Below are 23,669 nucleotides of genomic sequence, written 5' to 3'. Positions count from 1 at the left end.
TAATGGAAGTCTGCCGTACAGCATGGCGTCGCCCCGAGGGAGGAGTTACGCTGTTTTAACAGGACGGCGGTATGGAGAAGGTAGCAGTTGGGCCGGATCGGCTCCTCGACATTAGCTGGTGGTCGAAATACTGACGAGCAGAGAGGTGAGGAAATGGGACGAGGGTTCATCCTTAAAATATCACGCATAACTAACCAAACCAAATAGTATACATATCAACTAACCAGCTGCATGCACGGGTTATCTCTTATCTCTATGTTTTGGTTCATGCTTTTTTGGCTGGTTAGCTTTTCACTTGCAATCAATAATATTTATTAGTTTTTTCTCTCCTCTAGTTTTTGGTCGAATAACTCCCAGTATCTCAAAAGTTTTAAAACACAGCAAAGTGCGAGCCTCGGGTGGCTGTAACTCGAGACTAACTAACTAAAATAGTTGGCCCTATTGCTCCGTATTTCTAGAGACAATTTCCCGTAAGCTTCTGATTTCTCCTGGAGAATAGGAAGGATTACAGATTAACGTGCCGCGAGTGAGATCCGACGGTTTTGGCAGGATCGTATCAGGAGGTGATAATTAATGTCATTATCGCTGCCCGAGCTGCGGAGTTAACCATCAGTCAGTAGTGTTTTTAAAACCGCGGGTGCCGTTTGGAAATAAAGTTTTTCTTTTTGTCATCAATGATGACTTTTGTCCTTGCTGGCGCCGATACTCCCGTTTTGAGCATCGGTCAGCCGGAGCCCTGAAGTAAACAGTACTTTGTAGGTCATGTGACCGACCAGCCTGCAGATGGGTAGTGATCTGAGAGCGGATGACCCACAGACTAAACACTGACAGTTTAGCTGCGTTATTCCCCAAGCATGTTGAAATGATACTATTTGTAAATTACCTTGTCCACATATGGACATTACCCTTCCCCAACCCTGTGTGTCATAATCATTCACCTTCCTTCCATCTATCTAACCATCCATCTATTGATGTTCTAATTGGTTATCCTTGACAGGATCCTGGATTCTGATCCTATTCCAAACAGCACAGGGCTCCAGACAGGGGTACACACTGGATGGGATGCCAGTTCATTCAGCATTATCCTGCATGAAAATCCGGTTTTGATACGTAATCTTACCCTCTGAACCCTGCATACCTAATATAAATGCACCATGAGGCGTAGAAACATGACATAATCTCAGGCATCAGAGGTAGGCTGCTAGGCTGAATCGAGAGGACATTTTCACATCTACCACATACATCCAAGCATCCCGCATCACCATGGCAACTTGTCTTTCAGAGCTGCCTGGTTGCTTGGCTGTGTTGTAAAGGCAGGCAGGGTGTTGGTAGCGGCTATCTGCAGGGCCTGCAGAAGATTCTGAATGTGTTGTGTTCCCTTGCATGCCTATTTCTTCAGCATCTTTCTTAATGCATTTAATTTTCCTCACATTGTCATCAGGTGCATTGGGTAAGGCGCTGTATAAAAATTAATTGAATTGAATTTAATATCTGTTTTTTTTATTTTTGTATTCAGACTACCCAGTAAATTAAGAATTGATTCTTTTATTTTATTTTTAAGCTGACTAATTCAAAATTGTGTGATAAGGAACATTGTAATATAATGGTGGATTGGAATAGTCGCGTAAGTCTAAATTGCTGGGACACTTTGTAAGGTGAGCTGGTCTGCCCCCCCCCCCCCACTGTGGGTCACACTCACGGCTTTTTTCCCACTGCATTAGAGGATGCCGAAGTGGATGCTGGCCGGATGTCTGATTTTGCCCCCCCCCCCCCCCCCCCCATGCATTACTGCTGCAAGCAGATCCCACCTTTGTTCAGGCTGCACTTGGCTGGAGAACAGTCAGCCCTGGTGCTGTGACTTTGTTTTGTCTAGCACAGAATAGGGAGATAATTTCCGTAGGTGTGGCCTGTATAGGCTGACAATCGGATACGGCCCTATTTTCGCCGTGTTACAAAGCAGGCAGGCTTGTTTGAGGGAAAAAAACAGCACCTATGCTAATGTGTTTAGCATTTGATGTAAGGAGCCTTTAGAGTTAAATCTTGTAGACTGCCTTTTGTATGGTTAGTTCCTGTGATGCCTGGGATAGAGTAACATGCCCTATATTTATCACTTAGGAACAGCTGAGGAATCAGCGTATTTTTTTCCCTCTTTCTTGTGATGCTAATATACCCAGTATCTAACTGGTGTCCAGTTGTTTTGAGTCATATATAGAAGTTTAGCATTTTGGAAGGCAGCCTCATCTGAGCTCCCAGCGTTCTCCTGCTTAGGACCGTCTGAGAGAAAGCTGCCCTCCTCTCTAGCAGCGTTGGTGTGCATCCTATATAAACATTTCAGAAGTTTTATCCCTTTTCAGTTTAGTATGTTAAAGTTACATTAATATTTACGTTTACGTTTTTGCTTATCCAAAGCAAGGTTTATTTATTTGAGAAGGCAGGGTCAGACTGGAGCAATTAAGGCTTAAGGGCCTTGCTAAAGGGCCCGACGGTGACATCACACTGGCAACCCTGGGGTTTAAACCGTTCACACCCCTAAAACCCCTTTCTTGTTTGATACACTGATCTAATTGGAGGGGGATTCAAACTTTTATCATATTCAGAACATTATTTGCACTCCCTCCTCCCCAAATTATTTGGCAACCCGTGGTTTGAGAAGCACTGCGCTGGGTCACCAGCTGCTGCCCTGAGTAGTTCCTTGGTCCCTGGCTGTTTGGACCCCCTCCTGCATATTGCAGTAATGTCTGTATCTGCCCAATGTGTGTAAAATGAAGATGCAGATAGGTCTCTACTTGGAGCAGTGATGGGCTCGGCATGTACCAGCATCTGGGTCGTCTAGGGTATGAAAGAGAAGAATTGGCTCTTCTCTGGTGTCTCTCCCATCCTTGTGTTCTCCTCTACCCTCGGAGGAGTGACTGGTACCGGCGTTGCGCGTCGTATTGTGGGTCTGTACTGTGCTGTTTTCATCCCTGTACTGACACTGGTAATTCTCAACTCAGTATAATGGCCGTTCCCCTATCGGGCTTTAGCGTGAAGCTCTGTTCTGCTCCAGCAGTTCTGTCTTCTCTTTGCCTGCTGACTGTTTGTGCAGCTGAAAGCTGGCTTTTTAGGAACTGAATCTGCGACATAATGTGACCAGATTTTTGAAAGGACGAGGCCTGAGCAGGGACACTGCGTCTCGAAACGGCTGACCCTTTGCGGTCGTTTGAAATGCTATATGGATGAAATGATTGTTTGGGGGGGGGGGGGGGGGGGAGAGAATTTTGGGGGATGGGGGTTTTATTGACAGGCTTGGATTGCGGGCCTCTTCTCACTGGACCTCTGCGACAGCTGGTGTGACCTCAGAGCTGTTTGAATAGTCTGGCCTTGTGCCAGCGACCTGTCTGAGCACGTGGCCCCGCCCACCCACACAGGGGGCCGGACTGACAGGAGGATGAAGCAGCTGTGTGCGCTGCTGGAAGCAAGCCAGCCCTCATTGGCTGTCGAGCAGTGCGGCACTGTTGCCCGGTCGTCTGATTGGTGGAGAGCAAGCCCACGTGACTGGAATGGCTGGGTGCGCTGGGCTGGAGCGCTGACACAGTGAGAGGGAGGTGGGATGGAGGCAGGCATCGAGATGGGGTATGTTCTCCTATTTTTATTTTTTTTTTAACCAGACTGCTAAAATGGTTCCTTCTTCTCCACCTACAATGCACATGCTGTCTCTTTAGTAATGGTAGAGGGGAATATGCCTGCCGTGCCTTTTGTTCCGGGGGTTGGGCTGATAGAAGCGCGAGGACACGGTGTGGGGTGGATGTGTTGTCTGAGTGGAGGCTTGGGGAGGGGGGAAAGGGGGTCATTGTGCTATGGAGGAGAATAACAGGCGAGCTCTGTGGGGCAGCACGGCGCTCCGCCGGCGTGGTAGGGGGGTCTCTCGTCGCCACGCTGGGCTCCCCGCGGGGCGGCGGTGGGCTCTGGGTGCAGGCGCTGCTGGGCTGCGTCGGGGTCCCCTCCCCACCTCCCCGAGGAGGGGGCTTTTGTTCTCGGCTGGATTACGCGTGGGGACGCAGGTGGACGGCTATCGGATGGGCATTCTCGCGGGATGGACCCCACCGTCTGTCCGCGCTGATTGAAGCCCCATGTCGCCTTGACGAAATGGGTGTTGCTAATGGGGTGGGGGGATTGGGGGGGGGGGGGGGGGTTGCTCGTTTATTTCTGAGAAATGGCATCTGTTACCTTTATAAGCTGTGTTGAAATTAGCCCCCTCCCCCCCAGAATTAATTTATTATTATTTTCACCAAAATGGATGTATGATGCTCCCCCCATTGTTAGTGGAACCGTCAGTGCCGTTAATTACTTTAACTGTCCTCAACCTGCTTGCCGTGCGTGCAATTAAATTTGCCTTAATTACTTGTCAGGCGTGTCTATTGCATGTCATATCTGCTTGATTAAATTGATGTTCTGTCCCAACAGAACCTTGATTTTATCTTAGAATTTTTCTTAGCGTGTGGGTTGTAGATGCTTTGCACGGTCTGCTTTGTGCTTCGGTCTCTGCTGCTTTTGCTGTGACTTTTCACATTAACCCAGTGCATCGCAGGTGCTGCCGTCGCTCTGGGGATATTCCAGTGTGCAGGGATGGACGTTTTAGTCCCATTCTATTTCTGGGGGTTTTGCTGGTGAAATGCAGCAGTAGGTGAAATAGCTGTAATCTGCTGTGACAGCTCTGAACCCCGCTTTCCGGCCTCTCCGCCGTCGGCTGACGGTGACCCTGCCTCTCGCTTTCGTGTTCCGCGTTGTCTTTATCATGCCTGGCTCCCTGCGGCAGCTGAAATGTTTAGCATCCAGCCCCCGGGATGCTCATGTTTACACGCTTCTTCTTTGGTTCTTGGAGTGTCCTCCTGAAACAACATTCTCCTAGTTTTTTTTTTGCTATTTACAGTCCCAAAGCTGGGCAGTTTGGGGCACCCGCTCGGATAATTCGCACTATTGGCTGTCCTGGCGAAGGTCAGTCGAGTCGTGTGGATTCAGGAGGTTGGAGGGGAGCGAATCTGTATCTTAATCGGTTTGGCGCACCCCGCTGTTCGTCCGGGACTCGCCCGCTGTGGGACAAACACGACACACCGTATGATCCACCGTTTAGCATGATGTTAAGCTTGTTTGTTTTGAGCTGTGAGGAGAGGCTACGTTTTGTGAAAAAAGCCTGTTAATAAGCCAGGAATGTGATGGGCGTAAAGTTGCATCCGTTAGCAGGAAGCCCTGCTTTGTTGGTCTCCAAGGGCCTCCGTGGACGTCGAGCCTTCAGTGCAGCATCGCTGAGTAATGCACGGTATCAGAGGAATGCAGCGTTCGTATGCGTGGAAAACCGCCGTCATGCAGAATATGCACTTCTGCCACTTTAACTGAGAACTTGATAAATGAGTTGTTCAAAACCAGTAGCAAAATCAGTAGTAAACCCTATTTTTTCTGTGGGTTCTGTATGCTGTCATTGTGGTTGTGATTTTTAAATTTTTTTTATTTTTTTGTGCTTTTTTTTTTTCCTTCCAACACTTGATTTGTCCTACATCAAAGACCATAACAGGACTGCAATTCGTTATCCTTTCAAACTGCACACAGGGTTGGCTCCCTTCCACGCCTCAGTTCACTGCTTACACATTTTCATAGCCGCATCATGTCGGTTGGCTAAATGTGGAATTAAAATAATTAAACAACAAATACTTCATGCATGCTTTTGTCTCCCAAGCAGGTCATGTAGTAGTCGAAGATGGCCACTGCGTCTTACGATCAACTGCTGAGACAGGTGGAAGCACTGAAGATGGAGAACTGCAACTTGCGCCAGGAGCTACAAGACAACTCCAATCACCTGACCAAGCTTGAAACGGAGGCTCTGAACATGAAGGTGGGCAGCTGAGGAACTGTATTCACCTAAAACATACCCTTTGCTAGCAGAAGGTACAATTGTTGGACCCTAATGCGCTAATACCCTAATGAGGGTCAAGCGGCAGTTCGGTCTCGGTCAGACCTTCTGCAGTGTTTGGTTCCTCAACGGTTCCTTGGGTTTTTTTAATATTTTGGTTCCTCTCTGATGAATGAGCGGAACGGTTCCAAGTCTCACTGTGTTTAAGGAAATTGCTTGCACATGAAATGTCAGGTAGGTAAATCTGGCAGACTAAATGAAACAAGTCTTATTCAAAGCATCATTGAATATGGAAATAGGCTTAGCTTACAATGAAGCGAGAGGGGGACTCTGTAATGCAGTGCGTTGTGCTGTGGGCTTCTGCCTGTGATGATAAAGGCAGTTCCTAACGACCGTCTTCCTGTGCATCCAGACCACATGGCCCTTTAATGGGAGATGCCTGGTGATGTCATGCTAGGCCTCTTTCCTGCTGCGGTGCTAAATGAAATGGTTTTTCTGTCCACGGTTCTCAATGCTCTGTCTGCCAGAAAATGATAGACATTCACCCCTTAATGTAAATTCATAAAGAGAACATGGCTCCAGTCATTCTCATGTGATGCACATGAAGTTCCTCGTACCAGAACTGTAGCACTGCTCCTCTTCTCCTCTGGGAGGAGGCCTGGCTGTATAGACCTCCTCCTGCTTTTTAGGAGTTTTGGTCTGTTGGGTGTGGTGCTCAGGGCTCCTCCCAGACTGAACATGGCCGACCCAGGCTAGCGGACGTGTGTCTGTCCGACAGGGAATCCCTGAAGCAGCTGCATGTAGGGGGATCTCGATAACTTCATGGTATTTGCAGATCCTACATGCAAGTGCTTTATACCCAAGGTTAACCTGAGATCATTACCATAAGCTCCCATTTGCTCTTGAGACTGGAATATAAAGAGCTGAGGCTAATGTCCTGGTTTTAATTTAATTATCCGAGGTGTGATCTCCGCTGTGCCGCTCCTACATTCTGACAGATAAGTCTTTATATCGGATGTGATAATCCGTAACAATGACCTCACTGTGCCCAGAGGAGGCAGAAATGGACATTATTTGTACTTGTGCAATGACACGAGGAGGCCGAGTCAAAGGCGACCTTTGTGTTCAGCCCGTCCTAAGGAAGGCGTGACTTCCAGACACCCAGCCAGTGCTGGGGGGGTCTGGGAGGGGGGGGCAGGAATGGGCAGCTGGCCGGCATCCTCTCGAGAGGAACCAGCTGCAGTCTCCTCTTCCTTCCGACGCAAGATGAGGCAGGAGTTTAGCATGCAGCGCGAGTTTGCGGGATCTGCAGCCATGGTGCTGTGTTTGGCCGCGGTTGGTGTTGAGGGGTCGACCTGCATGTCCGAACACCGGCTCCTCGTTTGCATATAAATGCGTCTCCCTCACGGTAAGTTATTCTATCGTGGTTGTTCGGACTCTGAGGTTTTGTGGGCTGCTATGGTCTGTTCCCTCTGTCGATCTGGGAAGCCTGGAAGTGTACTGTGTTTCTTCCTGTGCTCTGTTGCTTCCTTTCGGGAAATTTTCTGATTTCGCTTCTGTTAAGTAGCCGTAACAATGGCGATTGTTCCACATTTGGATGCAGTGTTCTGTCCCTTCAGGGACCATCAAACGGCTATTCCCAGCTTCTTTTGGTGGAATAGATTTCAGTTTGTTTGGTGGTTATTAATCTTTGTGTTTCATTTGTGTTACCCCAGAGTTTAGTATTACAGATATTCCTTATAAGATTAAAGGCTGTAAGTACAGATCTGTAATATTGAATTGATGAATAATATCATGTGGACACTGATTTGGACATCTAGTACAGAAGCAGTCATTCTTAACTCTAACCAAATGGTTCAAAACTAGTTACTGGATCAAGTCTGAGGGGAATCACCTATTTTTTGTGTATAGAAACTGGTAATATATGGTAATATAAAGATATTCTTACAATATCCGGTAATTCATTAAGCTGTATGTGTGTCTGCTAATCTAATGTAAATTACATTGTACAAATGTCCTTACAAACAGATTAAAAACCGATTTGTCCTTGTGGGGACATTTTTTTCAGTCAAAAGGGGTAACTCAATTTTATAACAAATCTGACAATCAAAAAACTAAAAGTGTGTGTGTGTTGTGGGCATCAAACATAAAAATCTTTCGAGGTGTGTCTGTATAGGTACCTAGGACCACCTACCCTGCCTATCTGCAGAGCCCAGACCTTTAGTGTACCTGCAGGAGACACCCATGCACACGGCACCCTATTGGCACGTCGCTCTCCGCAGCTGAGTATAAGGAGACCATTCTTTGCCGTTGGGATGCGAGTCAACGTGTTACATCACATCGTGCCTCATTTGTTGAGGTCTTGAATGCCTGAAAAGTCTTCATGTAGTATAGTGTGATCTGTAAATCTGGAAGCATTTTTGTTACGTATGAAGGTTTGAGTCAATGGGGAAATGCAGTTCAGGTTCTGTTCCATTAAATACCAGTATTAAATACCAGTATTAAATACAAGTGACTGTTGCAGAACCTTTTGCAGAAGTATAATAAACAATGATATGATTGCAACATTTCAGTGTTTTTGTGTGAATTAGTTTGTATGTTACATTATTTAAAGTGATGGCTTTTTTTTCAGTTTGTAAAATTAGTTCAGCGTTTTTTTTAATAGCTATTCAACCTATACCCATCCTTTCATCCATCTTTGAATTGCTTATCCTGGTCTGGGTGTGGGGGGGGGTGGTGGGGGACTGGACCCTATCCCACACAGCATTGGGCACAAGGCTTAGTTACACCCTGGCTGGGATGCCAGAACATCTGTACAGACCCTTTTAGAATGATTTTATGTTTAATGTTAGTGGTTAGTACAGTTTACAAAATATTTAACTTCTCTGAAGGCTTGTAAATTAGCATGTTCTATGGTCTGCAACCTTCTAAATTTAAAGTGGAGAACTTGCCAAATTTGGCTTGACTTTTAGCAGAATTATGGAAGGTCGATGTGTTTTGGTTGCACATGAGGTGCAGGAAAAATGATGCAGTATTAATACGTATAAAACGTGGAAAGTTGGAACATCCAGAGTATTTCAGGATGGGGGAGGAGCTTAGAGTGCCTCTGTGCTTTTCAGCCAGAGGGGATGAGAACTTAATGCTTTGGATTCGACAGTAAGAGAGAACAATGCATGGAAGGAAGAGCAGGGAAGGCTGAGATGAATCCAGGGCACATGGCGTTTGGCAGGATTGTTCCACTTAATCTGTAGTGCGTGACCAGGTGAGCCAGAACCAGGGCTGTGAGCTCGTAGTAAGAGGGCTGTCTGCAAGAGTCGGAGATCGACTGAAGCGGACTTAAATGACTCATCGGTGCAAAAGAACGGGAGCTCAAACACAACCCGGTTATGGCAGGTAGGGAAGAGACCGTTTCTGCTGAGCGAGTCGTGTATTCAGCTTTTTGATTGAATGTATTTTGCTTAATGTCTTGATAATTGTGGAGCGGTTTAAAGGTTCTTCAAAATAGAAGCTTGCTATTTATGTGGGGTGGCATTTTGTGCAGACGGAGGGTACAGCTGTCTTCTTTAAATGCTGCCCTAGCCCCTCGAAGATCATGCTGAGTCTGATGCGAGTGGCCAAGTGCTCGGGGGTGGGGGGGGGGGTCTCCTCTGTTAATCCGCTGTCCATTTGAGGTTTGCGTTAAAGTGCTCTGGGTGTTATGGCCTCTCTTCTTAAGATGGAGAATCTTCACTGTTAGTCTGTTTTTGGTCACTTGCTGCTATGAGCAGGGTTAATTTTTTACTCTGATTTCCCACTTAGATTGAGTTCTCATTTAGTTTGAGCACTGTGCTCTGTAGTGATGATCCAAAATGATTGAAACAGTGGCCTGTACTGCGAAGCAGGGTTACTGGCTTATCGAGGCTGATACAGGCTATAGCTGCTGAAACAACAATGACTTTGGTAGCCATTATCACACATGGAGAATGCATCAGTGCTTGGGTGTGGTACTTACAGTTACCTTGTAATTCATCTCTAGTTTGGCAGCAGTAAAATATCTGGTAGGATGTTTAAAATGGAGCGGATGTCGCAAACAAACCCTCGTTTACCGTGTCACGTGGCTGGTTGTGTGGCTCATCAAAGGACTAAATTGGTTAGAGCACGACAACTGGGTCACTTTAGCCAGTTGCTCTTTGTGTTTGTTTTAGGTTTTATGTGCAGCAGGTATTACTCACTTTTTTATGTTTTTTATGTGATACAGGGGGTATCGGCAAAAGCAGCTTTAAAATAACCTAGAAGTAGAAATGAAGTTTTATTGGGGTGAGACTACTGCAGGTTCTGCAAACTGTGTCTTCGGTTTGGCTTTGCGCTTGGAATGTGCAACGCTTTTGTCAAAGAGAACAGGATGTGAGATGCCCACTTGACTAAAGCAGGTCCCAGGAAAAGACATTTTTGAGCAATCAGAATGTCAGGTTTCTACGGCGTCACGTCCCTGACCTGTATGGGTAAAAGCCCTCAGGGCTACTTTTTGGGATGAAGATCTGAAGCTGTCTTACACACCCAATGGCCTCTTCTCCACTGTCTCTTGAAGGAAGTGTTGAAGCAGCTGCGAGGCAGCATTGAAGAGTCCCTGGGTTCACCCGGACAAGCCGACCTGCTGGAGCGACTGAAAGGTAGGAGCCAGCCAGCCCAACGTATAACTTGGATCCTTTGGTGATCTTGTTGATTTTAATGCCTGTCAAGTGTCTTTGGAGAACTGGAACCAGTCATCTATCCTGGTCAAATATACCCATGAGTTTGTTTGATGTGTACCTACAGTCTAACTGTAGCATGTGTTGTGAAATGGCAGAAATGTTCTCCAGAGACTGCAGAAAGGTCGCCTTTACACCTGCCATGTGGTGCTGGTCTCCCGTTCTCACACTGAACTGCCCTACCGCTCCCCTTTAGAAATGAATCTTGATGGAGTGAAGCTGAGGTCCAGGGCGTCACTGCGCTCCTATGGAAGCCGCGAGGGTTCTGGCGAGAGCAGCCCGGTGGCCGCGGGCTCTGCGCCCAGGAGAGGGCCCCCTAAAGGGGAAGGTGGGAATGGTGGCTACCTGGAGGAAATAGAGAAGGAGAGGTAAGGGAGTACTGTTGCCTGCATCCTCTCTGCTGACTGCTATGGGCTGCTAGTCCAGCTGAGAAGGCTGTGGTGCTTTCTAGAATCCCGTTGGTCTGAAGATTAATTTAAGCACTTGAAACCTCTCTCCCATCCGAGCATCATGTAACTTTGATTCAACCTATTTATTTGTGCAGAACCAGCAGAACCTTTGGATGGGCTGACCATAATATTGGCACGTGTTTGCCCTTCTTTCTGTGGCAGGACTTTGCTGATAACGGAACTGGAGAATGAAGAGAAGGAGAAGGACTGGTACTACACTCAGCTCCAGAATCTCACCAAACGCATCGACACGCTTCCCCTGACTGAGACAGTGAGTGTTACCTAAGCATCTGGGTTGGGTAAATACTCTGTATAATGATTTAGAAGGTGAGTAAGCAGGGGCAGGTGGTGGAGATGGATCTATTGCAGGAAGGTAGCAGATGGCGTTGCAGTTGAGAACATAGGATCCTTACCCTGATGTTGACGTCCACGTCGCCTTAACGCCGCTATACTTGACAGTTCTCCTTGCAGACGGACATGTCGAGGAGGCAGCTGGAGTATGAGGCTCGGCAGATCCGGGCTGCCATGGAGAAGCAGCTGGGCTCCTGCCAGGACATGGAGAGGAGGGCGCAGGTCTGTCTCGGCTCCTGTTGGTTCACGTCACAAGTTCTATTTATGGAGATGGAGCTCATTGTCAAATGTTGAGGAATCGGGAAGGTGCTTCACGTTATGAAATGCTCAGCTGCCCTTGTAGGTTACAGTAGATGTCCTCCAACTGTGTGTTCTGAGATCGTTTGACCATTGGTTCTCCGGCTGACATTGGGCACTTGCTTAATTTGTTTGAGGTTACATTGTTGCGATTATTTCACCTAATGTAGATGAATTTGTCTTGAGGTCATAATGAAGCAAATGGCTTCTTATCCACAGCTACCACATCCCCCTGCACACCAGCTTTCATACTTGCATGTCTGCTGGCCTGAGACACTTTTTGGGTCAAGTGGACCCGATGTTTGTTTTTTTTTTTCTGTTTGTCATTGACGTTTGTGTTTGCTTTGCCGTACATCTGGCACCCAATCCCATGTGTATCCCTGCCTAGATCATCTTCCCAATCCTGCCAAACCGAAAAATGAATGAATGCTGTGAGAAACCTATAATTTTCTCAGTGAAAGCTGATTAGTTTATGCATAAAGGATTCAGCCTCTGTGTGGGGTTTTCTACACGTTTTGCCTGAAGTTTTGTGTGTCGTTTGTTTTCATATGACATCATGAGGCCCCCCCCGGTTCATTTGTCTGCTCTGAGGGTTCATTTCGTGTTCTCAGGCACGGCTGGCTCGCATTCAGCAGATTGAGAGAGACCTGGCAAGGATCCGGCAGTCTGAGTCAGCGGACTTGGAGGTGAGCAGCACCTGGCCAACCATTATTCCCAGTAAGGCCAGTAGATAATAGATGTGGTATTCTGTGTAGATTCCGTGTTTAAACTAGTGGTTATATGTACTGATTTTATGCGTTGGCAATGTCCTTGAAGCACCTATCACAATATTATACCATGTAACAAGAGAGCGAACAGTCTTGCATGGTTATGGTCAGAGATGAGGGCTGTGTTTTCAGTGCTAACCTGTTAGATTTCCCTCCCAGCATAGTGTCGCCCTATTTTTCTCATTCCAGTCCTCGTGTAACCTCAGACAGTAATATTGTTACAGTGAAACATGTCTCATAATTTAAGGTTATTAAAGGTTATCGAAAAGCAAATCGGCTACACCAGTGTTTTCAAATCCAGTCCTTGGGGACCCCTCGACAGTTCATGCTTTTGCTTCCTCCCAACTCCCTGCCATGCAGTACATATTTTTGCTCCATACCAGGAGCTGGACTGTATAGGGCAATGTGGACTGTATAGGGGTCCCGGAGGATTGGATTGGGAAATGCTGGTGTAGCTGATTTGCTTTTCTTTTAATACCCTGCGATAATGAGAAATAATTCACTGTAACAAAGCGTAAAACTATGACACGACAGGCGGATAGTTACTAGCAGAGATCGTGTGACCTGTCTGCTGCATCTCGCATCCAGTTTGTTTCATGCTGAACTAGTTCAGGAACCCCCTCGTTTTTCTCCTGCGTGCCCCATGCTGTAAAATGTCTGCATGCTTCCTTCCCCTGCTATTGTCGCGCTGCCCAGCAGCCAGTTCAGGTAGGTCTGTCTGGTCACCACCTTTTCTGCTGTTTCAGAAGAGCAGGCGTGAGCCGGCCGTGCGTGACTGTGACAGACCCGGCGAGAGGAGCCAGCCTCCCGGCAGCGAGCTCGGGACCGCAGCTGCGGGGTGCGGACAGGTGAGGCCGCTAAGGCTGTGGGAGCATTATCACGACGCCACCCAATTTACCTTCCTGACCATGTGAGACACTGACAGCCCGTGGCAGGTGGGGGGACAGTGTTTGGAAGAAAGGGTGGACACACGGGTTACCTGGTACCCATTTAAGTTGCCTAGATAAAGGAGGATGTCTATATTTTGTATATAATTCTGTATATGGTAGGTGAAAGTTTTTCAGCTCCTAACAAAGAATTTGTATTTCACCTCCGCTTCATTACAAACAGGCATAGATTTATAGTGAAAGATGAATTTCCCTAAATATACCCAGACTCTCTCATTGTAGATAACTGCACCAGTACAGATTGGTTGCTTTAATTACTTCAGCTTCTCTTGATTTATAAATATGTCTAATAAAATTTTCAGGTATGTACCTCCCATGTTTGGGTTGATTTTTATTTTTGGTACTAGGATAATTTTTTATATATATATATATTACAACTTGACCAATATATTTGTGGATAGATAAAATATGAATTTACCTGCTATGTCTCTATAATGTTTGAGCTCTCTCACCAGAGAAAATTCTGTGAAGCTAATGTCTCGTAAATTATATATTACCTCTCTGCTGTGTGAGTTTGACCAATTGACATGATACTGTCAGTCACTAAAACGGTTTTAGCCGAATGTCTGTTTAATCGTTGCTGTCGATCTGAACGCTTAAGTCCGACTTCTTCCCCTTAGGCTTCAGCTGCTAAAATGGACCACGAGGCCTCCAGTGACGTGAGCTTCGCTTGCAGCTACTCCGTCCCACGCAGGCTGACGAGTCACCTTGGAACCAAGGTAACCAGGGAATTTGAGAGCAGTGCAGCGTGGGTAACGGCTCTGGAGTCGCCATGCAGTGCCTTTGTTCCTCGTATATTCGCTCGTGCAGGGAAGGGGTTGGCCATATTGATTCGGAAGGGCTGATGTAGCGTTGGGCGATTTCTGGTCTCTGACTCAGTCCCTCATTAGCATTTTAGACACACCCTTTCCAAAGCTTGTTCGCTTCCTTTGTTAGAAGTTTAAAGGAGTAATGTTCAAGGTGTGTTAGAATTTAAAACTTAAGATCTGCTGTGGTCGTGTTACATTTTCCCCCTTTTATAGTTTCCCTTGTCAATCCACAGGCGTGTGCATGAAAAACTCCGAATGTGAAGTTAGTCGTCCTTTTTCGCAGGTGGAAATGGTGTACTCGCTCCTGTCCATGCTGGGCACCCATGACAAGGACGACATGTCGCGCACCTTGCTGGCCATGTCCAGCTCTCAGGACAGCTGCATCGCCATGCGTCAGTCGGGTTGCCTGCCGCTGCTCATCCAGCTGCTCCACGGCAACGACAAGGACTCTGTGCTGCTGGGAAACTCGCGTGGCAGCAAGGAGGCGCGCGCCCGGGCCAGCGCCGCCCTGCACAACATCATCCACTCGCAGCCCGACGACAAGCGCGGCCGCCGGGAGATCCGCGTGCTGCATCTCCTGGAGCAGATCCGGGCCTACTGCGAGACCTGCTGGGCATGGCAGGAAGCCCACGACCAGGGAGTGGACCCCGACAAAATCCCTAGTAGGGTTATCGCCATCTCCCGGTGCCTCCGTCAGTTATGCCTCTTGGTGTTTCAGTAATCCAGCTGTGGTTTCTTCCCCATCCAGTGCCCTCTCCAGTGGAGCACCAGATCTGTCCCGCTGTGTGTGTCCTCATGAAGTTGTCCTTCGACGAGGAGCACCGACACGCCATGAATGAGCTAGGTGAACTGCGCACTGCTTTCCTGTCTGCAGCTCAGTGTATCCAAGTGCCGGCAGCTTTGTCAAGTAGACTGTGGTCGGCAGGTCTAAAGATTGCTCAGGTTGTGTTTGTTGGGTTTACCATGAAGGGTCAACGGGTTGATTTCGTTCGTCTTGCTTCTGTTTTGATTCTTATTTGTTTTGTTTGTTTAATTGTGGGTTTTTACTGATGTTGATTCTTGCAGAATAATCATAGGAAATTTAGTCTGGAAAATAACATTCGATGTATCTAGCAGTTAAATAGCAGGTGAAACTGCCACTTAACCATTTAACCAGAGTAACATGTCGCTGTCTCTAGGGGGACTGTCTGCTATTGGAGAGCTTCTGCAAGTGGACTGTGAGATATACGGCCTTTGCACCGACCACTATAACATCACTCTGAGGCGGTACGCTGGCATGGCCCTGACTAACCTGACCTTCGGAGACGTTGCCAACAAGGTGGGCATCCTGCACTCGTTCTAGTCCCTGTATGTGTCAGGATGGGCCTGGCACTCATGGCTTGTCTGGTTTGTCTCCAGGCCACTCTGTGTTCCATGAAAGGCTGCATGGCAGCTATGGTGTCCCAGCTGAAGTCTGACAGTGAGGATTTGCAGCAGGTATGGAGGGATCAGCTGGCTCTGAATGGAAGAGACCCCTTAAGATTATTCGAATAACAAAAACATTTCAGAACATTGAAGCAATTTTCTTTGTAGTCGAACTAATGACTTATGCTGGTAGTGGCTAAACCGCGTTACATAGGCTGTGCATGAGTAGTCGTGATTCACATTCTACTGGTTTGAAAGGCATAGCCGACTGATGCGAATCTCATATGAACTACATCATACGGTCCTATTTGACTGTTTTTAGCGCTTTTTGATCTTCCCCCATGTTCTGTGCTCTATTTTTAGGTGATCGCCAGCGTGCTTCGTAACTTGTCCTGGCGTGCCGACGTGAACAGTAAGCAGACACTCCGAGAAGTGGGTAGCGTGAAAGCTCTCATGGAGTGCGCCCTTGTTGTCAAAAAGGTATAGTGCGGCAAATACACTGAGGTACCATGGACCGATTCCTGTGTTCTTGCGTTGCAAGCCTGTGCTCATTTTAGGTTTATGACATTGTGTGTACTAATGAAATGAACATTTTTCTAAAGGAATCGACGCTAAAGAGTGTCCTGAGTGCCCTATGGAACCTGTCTGCCCACTGCACGGAGAATAAAGCTGAGATATGTGAGGTGGAGACGGCGCTGGCCTTTTTGGTCAGCACACTGACCTTCAGGAGTCAGACGAATACTCTGGCCATTATCGAAAGTGGGGGCGGAATTCTGAGAAATGTGTCTAGTCTCATAGCTACAAATGAAGACCACAGGTATGTCGCGTTCAGAATTTTAAAACTTTTTTTTTCCCCCTAAATTTGCATAATGAAATGGATTCTTTCAGTCCCGAAATATAAGATTTGGTTGATAATGAAGGGTGATGTGTTTCCTCCCACACATATAGGCAGATTCTGAGGGAGAATAATTGTCTCCAGACCCTCCTTCAACATCTCAAGTCCCACAGCTTGACGATAGTCAGCAATGCTTGTGGAACCCTCTGGAATCTATCTGCACGAAATGCCAAGGACCAAGAGGCTTTGTGGGACTTGGGGGCAGTGAGCATGTTGAAGAACCTTATCCATTCCAAGCACAAAATGATCGCCATGGGCAGTGCTGCAGCTTTAAGAAACCTGATGGCCAATAGGCCTGCTAGGTACAAGGATGCTAACATTATGTCCCCGGGATCCAATTTACCTTCTCTGCACTTCAGGAAGCAGAAAGCTTTAATTGAGGAACTTGATGCACAACAGCTCTCTGAAACCTTTGATAATATTGACAATTTGAGCCCAAAAGCTTTGCACCGACGAAAACCCAGATGCCACAACAGTGATGGGGTTTGCCGCTCTGAGGCCTTTGGTCCTGGCAATGTGACTAGCATCTTTACTAACGCTTCAGCCCTGTCCAGCTCTGCTTCCAGAGAAGTTGTAGAAAGCTCTAAGGTTGAGAGAGATCGAAGCCTCGATAAGGAGAGAAGAGGTGGACCAGACCCCTTTCATCATGCAGATAAACCTTCCCAGAGGCTGCAAATGTCTTTGACGGCTGCACAGATTGCCAAGGTTATGGAGGAAGTGCAAGGCATGCAGAAAAGCCCAGATGCTAGAAGTACTGTGACTACACCAGACATGCATGTGTCCACTGTACAAGTACATTCGAATGCATATGGTTATAGCAAGCCAGAGGTGTACAGCAAAACTGCTCCATCAGCCATGATTGAATACCGAGCCTCAAGCGACAGTCTGCACAGTGTTGGCAGCAGTGATGGTTATGGTAAAAGAGGTCAAATGAAGCCTTCAGTCGACTCTTACTCTGAAGAAGAAAGCAAGTGTTCTGTCTATCGGAAGTATCCTGCCGATCTTGCCCACAAGATACACACAGTCAATCATATGGACGAGAACGATGGAGAGCTGGACACACCGATAAATTACAGCTTGAAGTACTCTGATGAGCAGTTGAATTCTGGCCAGCAAAGCCCCAGCCAAAATGGCAAGTGGCTAAGATCTAAACGTTATGATGGTGACGCCAAAAGGCCTGATCAGAAACCTGCACAACCTCAAACGCCGGGTTATCCTCTGTATGCAGATAGCAGTAGCGACAATGAAGAAAAACACATTACATATCAAAGATTTGTGCAGTCAGAATGCTCTGCAAGCTTCAGGCCGAGAAGCTCTAAAAGCTCAGAGCAAAGTAGGGGCTCTTCCAGTCAAGGGATTAACAACACTATCAGTCAGACGGTGTGTGTCATAGATGATTATGAAGATGACAAACCAACTAATTACAGTGAGCGATATTCTGAAGAAGAGCAACCTGATGAAGATCAGCCAATGAATTATAGTATTAAATATAGCGAAGAGCTCCACCATGAAGATCAACCGATAGATTATAGCTTAAAATATTCTGAAAGCCCTTCCACCCAGAAGCTAATGTTTGGGCAGTCAAAATCAGCTCTTCAGAGCACTGTAAAGGATCACATGACCCAAGGCAAAAAGGCGTCCACTTTAACGTCACTGAAAAATTCGTGTCGGCAAAAGCAACAGAACTCATCTGCCCAGCTGCAACCTGTGCCAAACAAGGTACATCAAAGAACCTCTGCAAGTAAGGTGTCCTCTACTACTGCAGAGACATTACAGACCTATTGTGTTGAGGACACACCGATTTGTTTTTCGCGAGGCAGTTCTTTGTCATCTCTGTCTTCTGCTGAGGATGAAATTGAAGACGGGGAGAGCAACTCGAGAGCTGCAAGCCGTTATCCAACATTGCCTATTGCCGACAAGGAGGCGAGTGGCATTTTGCATCTAGACCAGTCTACCTCTGAGAATAAGTCAAGTTCACAGTTTATTCGTGTGAAATCTCGAAGGAATCAAGGTTCCCATCTCGATGATGCATCAAGGCAAAAGGCTAATGATATTGCCTCTAGAACTAAATTCCCATCCAAAAGTGGTGTTCAAACCCCAAAAAGCCCTCCAGAGCATTATGTGCAAGAGACCCCACTCATGTTCAGCAGGTGTACCTCTGTAAGCTCCCTTGAGAGCTTCGAAAGCCACTCTATTGCAAGCTCTGTGCAGAGTGAACCATGCAGTGGCATTGTTAGTGGTATCATTAGTCCAAGTGATCTACCAGACAGTCCAGGACAAACAATGCCCCCAAGCCGCAGTAAAACTCCACCTCCCCAGGCAAAACATAAGGCAAGAATACCTTCCCATGCAGAGAAAAGAGATTTAGACCAGAGGCATGCAGTTGTAATATCAGAGATCCATAAGGCCCAAGTACTTCCAGACAATGACGTGCTGTTGCATTTTGCTACAGAAAATACTCCTGAAGGCTTTTCATGTGCTTCAAGTTTGAGTGCATTGAGCTTTGATGAACCCTTCATCCAGAAAGATGCTGAGCTGAGAATAATGCCGCCAGTTCATGAAGATGACGACAATAATGGAAATACTCCTGAGCCAAGTAGCAGTGAAGTACATGAAGATAAATCTGAGATGTGCAGTGAACCAGAAAAGACCACACCGGTTGATTCTGATGATGATGATGATACAGGTATATTGAAAGCTTGCATATATTTAGCTATGCCCACAAAGCCTTCAAGAAAACCCAAAAAATCAACCCCTACTACTTCAAGAATACCTGCACGTGCAACTTGTAAACCTAGTCAGCTTCCTGTATATAAACAGCGCGCCCCACAAAATCTAGACCAGCAAAAACCATTTGGCTTCAGTAATGGGGAGGATGCACCTAGATTATTTTGTGTTGAGGGAACCCCTATTAATTTTTCAAATGCAACATCTCTGAGTGATCTAACAGTAGAGTCTCTGCCTAACGAGTTATCTAGTAATGAGCCGTCTGTGAGTGGAGCTCAGAAAAATGTTTCAGAAGTGAGGAGCACCGAAAGAAATGTTTTATGCCAAAATACTCCAACATGCAACTCTACAGTAGATGATAAAAATGATGAAGGGGATGACATTCTTGCTGAGTGCATAAGTTCTGCAATGCCAAAAGGTAAAAGTTACAAGCCTCTCAAAGTAAAGAAAATTACTGATCAGATGCGGACACCGCATACTCTTTCTGGAAGTCAAGCAAAACAGGAAGCAGAAAAGCCCACTTCCCCTGTAAAGCCAATGCCTCAAAGTTGTGAGTACAGGGAACTGGCTAAATGTCAGAGTCCATCAAGCAGTATTCCTCAAGAGGTGCCATATCCTGATAAAATCAAGGGTTCTAAACAAATAGATCCAAAAATGGCTTTGAGAGAGCCTTCTAATAAACCAAGCAGTGATGCGAAAATGCGACAGGCCTTTGCTTTTGATTCTCCTCATCATTACACTCCCATAGAAGGAACCCCCTATTGCTTCTCACGTAATGATTCCTTAAGCTCTTTAGACTTTGAAGATGATGATCATGATTCATCAAAAGAAAGATCTGAACTCCGAAAAGGGAAAGAGAATACGAAATCAAAAGCCGTTCATGAGCGGACCTCCGACCGCCCAGATACTGGCAAAAAACATATGTTCCTAAAGACCCCTTCAAAGACTGTAGTAAAGCCAGAATCTTTTCTGGAGGCGTCAAAAGATCATTCTTGCCCTGTATCAGATGAGAAGCAGAATTTTGCAATTGAAGACACTCCAGTGTGTTTCTCTAGAAACTCATCTCTTAGTTCACTGAGTGACATTGACCAGGAGAACAACAATAAGACCCCACATCCGAAAGAAGGTCTTGAGGCCCGGGGTGTAGTAAGCAGACCACCAGCATCTGGTTATACCCCAAGGGCTTTTCATGTTGAAGATACCCCAGTGTGCTTCTCAAGAAATAGTTCACTTAGTTCTCTCAGCATTGATTCAGAAGATGACCTTTTGCAAGAATGTATCAGTTCTGCTATGCCAAAGAAGAAGAGGCTACACAGGACATCAGGTGAGAACCATGAGACGAATGATGGTAAATGTATGACTGGTATTTTACTAGAAGACACCGACCTTCCATTGGACCTTGGAGACATAGATAGTCCAATTTCAGAGCAAGCTCTTTCGCCAGATTCAGACTCCTTTGACTGGAAGGCCATTCAGGAAGGAGCCAACTCTGTAGTTAGTAGCCTCAATCAGGCTGCTGCCAGCCTCTCCAGACAAGGGTCATCTGATACAGATTCAGTGTTGTCTTTGAAGTCTGGTATCTCTGTAATATCTCCCTTTCATTTGACATCGGATCAAGAAGAGAAGCCGCCTTCTTCCAACAGAGGGCCTAAAATATTGAAACCTGGGGAACGCAGTACTTTAGAGTCAAAAAAAAGGGAGGAAGAACAAGCCAAAAGCCTCAAAGGGGGAAAGAAAGTGTACAGAAGTCTGATAACTGGAAAGCCACGAACAAACACTGACAGTGCATCCTCTCAACAGAAAACATTTATTCCTGCTATCTCACGTGGCAGGGCAACCATTCAAAGTCCTGGTGTGAGAAACCAATCTCCCAGCATGAGTCCAGGCCCACAGAAAACTCATCCCAAAGGTGTTGCTGGGTCATACTCACAGGGGCAGAGTAGTGCTAAGTTGCCACGGAATGTCAAAGAACCACTTAAATTGGATCCTATTCCACCTAGTGATCAACAGAGTTCTCAAGGAGGATCAAGTAAGACGTCTTCTCAGTCCAGCTCCAGAGATTCCACACCGTCAAGACCATCTCAGCAACCTTTGCAATCAGTAAGACCTATAAAATCAACTCGTGCTTCTATTTCACCTGGCAGGAATGGCAGCAGATTATCTCAAATACCACGCGCATTGTCTCCAGGTTCATCCAAGTCACCAGGTACTGGCAGAATGATGTATACATCTCCTGGTAGACAGAACCAAATTATTCCACCTAAGCAAAGTTGTATTCCAAGAAGTAGTGGGATTCCCAAGAGTGAATCTGTTATGAAAGGTCTAAATCAAACTGACGCTGCAGGGCCGTCGAAGTCTGAGCCGTCAAAGATGCCTTCCTCAAAGTCCAGTGGAAGCGAATCTGATAAATCTGAAAAGCCTGCTCTGGTGCGCCAGTCTACATTCATCAAAGAAGCTCCAAGTCCAACACTTAAGCGAAAGCTGGAAGAGTCTGCATCCCTTGAGTCTTTGTCTCCCTCTTCTAGGACAACATCCCCAAATCAATCACAGTCTGACACTGTTTCCAGTCCATCTTTACAGGATATCTCTGTAGCTTCCTCTAGGCAAGGAAGTTGCTGGAGGAAATCTCCACGCAGTCAGCATTCTGAGAGTGGCGATGGGCGATGTGTGAAACAAAACGGTCCCCGCTCCCAGTCTGAAAGTCCTTCCAGACTCCCAGTTAACAGATCTGGTACATGGAAGCATGAGAACAGCAAACATTCTACATCACTACCCAGAGTGAACACTTGGAAAAGAACAGGGAGCTCCTCTTCCATTCTCTCGGCCTCATCGGAATCAAGTGAAAAGGCAAAGAGCGAAGATGAGAGATTGGTTTTAAGTCCAGTGCGTGGAACAAAGTCAAGTAAAAAAGTTACCACTCCTTTAAAAGGAACATGGAGGAAAGTGAGAGAACACGGATCTTCTACTTTGGATAAGAGTAAATCCCAGGGTTCTTCAGATAATGATTCCAAGCTGTCTACACCTCCAATGGCACCAGCTGTCTCAAAGACAGAGGATGTGTGGGTGAGAATTGAAGACTGTCCAATCAACAATCCACGGTCTGGGAAGTCTCCAATAAACAGTACACCTCCAGTGACTGACAGGATGACTCGCAACATACCTGAAACCAGTCCAGAAAATTGTGAAGTGCGGCCTGAGCCAACTAAGTTGAAAGAGAATACTTCTGCGTTTGGTTTTGAGAGTAATCTGAATTTACTTGCAAGAGCTAAGAAGGAAAAGAAAGGTGGTGAAGAGGATAAGTCTGTAGGTCAGCCTAATGCTGTAGCTGATACTCGAGAAATCCCGGCTGTCGATCGGACTCCTTTTGGGTCATCGGGCTCCGCCAAGCAAGGTTCACCCAGTGGTGCTGTGTCTGCAAGGGTTACCCCTTTTAACTACAAGCCAAGCTCAAGGAAAGGTGGTGCAGATGGCCTTGTGGTTCGCCCATCACAAATCCCAACACCGGTGTCATCTTACTCAAAGAAAAGTGGTTCCAAGGAGAACCTTGTGGAGCCTGGTGGATCTGAGAGTCCCAAGCCTGTTTCTGGGTCATACCTTGTTACTTCTGTGTAAAACAAAGCTTGATTTCGGTGCTCGCTCTCTTACAGCTACTTTGCTAAGTTCTAAGCAAAGAACGGTGTATTTTTAAAGGTTAATTAAGGAACAGCGTATTTGCTGGTAGAAATGTGACTAGTGCACTTTGTCAAAGGGTAGGTCTTTTTGGAGAGTACTGTAAGCATATTTGTACTGTACAGAATTTTTTAAAATGTATTTAATTTCCTTTCTTGCTTGGCTTAAACATTCTAATTAAAATGTCTTGATGTTCTTTTAAAATGCCATCATGTGATGGCATTTGTTTTATACTTTTGTTTAATTGGTGAATTATGATTATGTTGCAATACATCAGCCCTGTTTTTTCTCTTGCATGAACTTTGTCTGTATTTCTTAAAGTATCGTGCTTACCTTAATGTCAATTAGTAGCTATAGTGTACAAAACCTCATTCTGTGCTCCGAACATGAGCCGTAACCTTACAATGTTGCTTCAGAACCTTAAAAGTAGAATTCAAGATGTAGATTGTTCTTTCAGATGGTTGCTCCATATAAAAGGATGTTTTAATTCACTTTAGTGAATAGTGAACTCTAAAATCTGAGCAATTGATATGTTCCTTCCTACTGTAGCTATTTCCCCTCTATTCACCACCATTGTTGTTAGAGCATGTTATATGCAGGAATGGCTTCTGCCAAACTATTACAAATGTGAATTACTGAGACTTCATGCAATAAAGTTGGAAAGGTTGATTATTTAAGAAGATTGTCACAAATGACATGTTGTAGAACACCATAATAAATGAAGGCTTTTGGCGCAAAACTGA

The 23,669-nt window shown here is 46.1% G+C and overlaps 1 protein-coding gene across 7 annotated transcripts; it reads left to right on the top strand.

Moving 5' to 3' along the window:
- The first annotated feature begins 18 nt into the window (after nucleotides 1–18).
- On the top strand, nucleotides 19–23,669 carry LOC125720122 (adenomatous polyposis coli protein-like). 7 transcript variants are annotated; one of them, XM_048995255.1, is made up of 16 exons: nucleotides 19–145; nucleotides 5,714–5,866; nucleotides 10,452–10,533; nucleotides 10,808–10,979; nucleotides 11,223–11,331; nucleotides 11,520–11,633; nucleotides 12,320–12,394; nucleotides 13,222–13,323; nucleotides 14,043–14,141; nucleotides 14,515–14,893; nucleotides 14,980–15,075; nucleotides 15,410–15,549; nucleotides 15,630–15,707; nucleotides 15,999–16,115; nucleotides 16,238–16,452; nucleotides 16,584–23,669. In XM_048995255.1, the coding sequence occupies exons 2-16, from the start codon at nucleotides 5,732–5,734 to the stop codon at nucleotides 22,867–22,869; spliced, it is 8,199 nt and encodes a 2,732-aa protein (XP_048851212.1). In that variant the 5' UTR covers nucleotides 19–145; nucleotides 5,714–5,731; the 3' UTR covers nucleotides 22,870–23,669. The 7 variants fall into 7 exon arrangements, with proteins under 7 accessions (XP_048851212.1, XP_048851219.1, XP_048851237.1 ...); XM_048995262.1 differs by having other exon boundaries at nucleotides 25–145; nucleotides 5,711–5,866; XM_048995280.1 differs by lacking the exon at nucleotides 19–145 and adding an exon at nucleotides 3,516–3,612 and having other exon boundaries at nucleotides 11,532–11,633.

The sequence above is a fragment of the Brienomyrus brachyistius genome, chromosome 2, assembly GCF_023856365.1.
Source record: "Brienomyrus brachyistius isolate T26 chromosome 2, BBRACH_0.4, whole genome shotgun sequence".
Taxonomy (NCBI): domain Eukaryota; kingdom Metazoa; phylum Chordata; class Actinopteri; order Osteoglossiformes; family Mormyridae; genus Brienomyrus; species Brienomyrus brachyistius.
This window is presented reverse-complemented; position numbering and strand designations above follow the sequence as displayed.

Coding starts and splice junctions, on each gene's coding strand:
- LOC125720122 (XM_048995255.1), top strand. CDS start 5,732: ATGGCCACTGCGTCTTACGATCAACTGCTGAGACAGGTGGAAGCACTG. Junction 11,332..11,519: donor CGCTTCCCCTGACTGAGACA/GTGAGTGTTACC, acceptor TATACTTGACAG/TTCTCCTTGCAGACGGACAT. Junction 16,453..16,583: donor GCTACAAATGAAGACCACAG/GTATGTCGCGTT, acceptor CCACACATATAG/GCAGATTCTGAGGGAGAATA.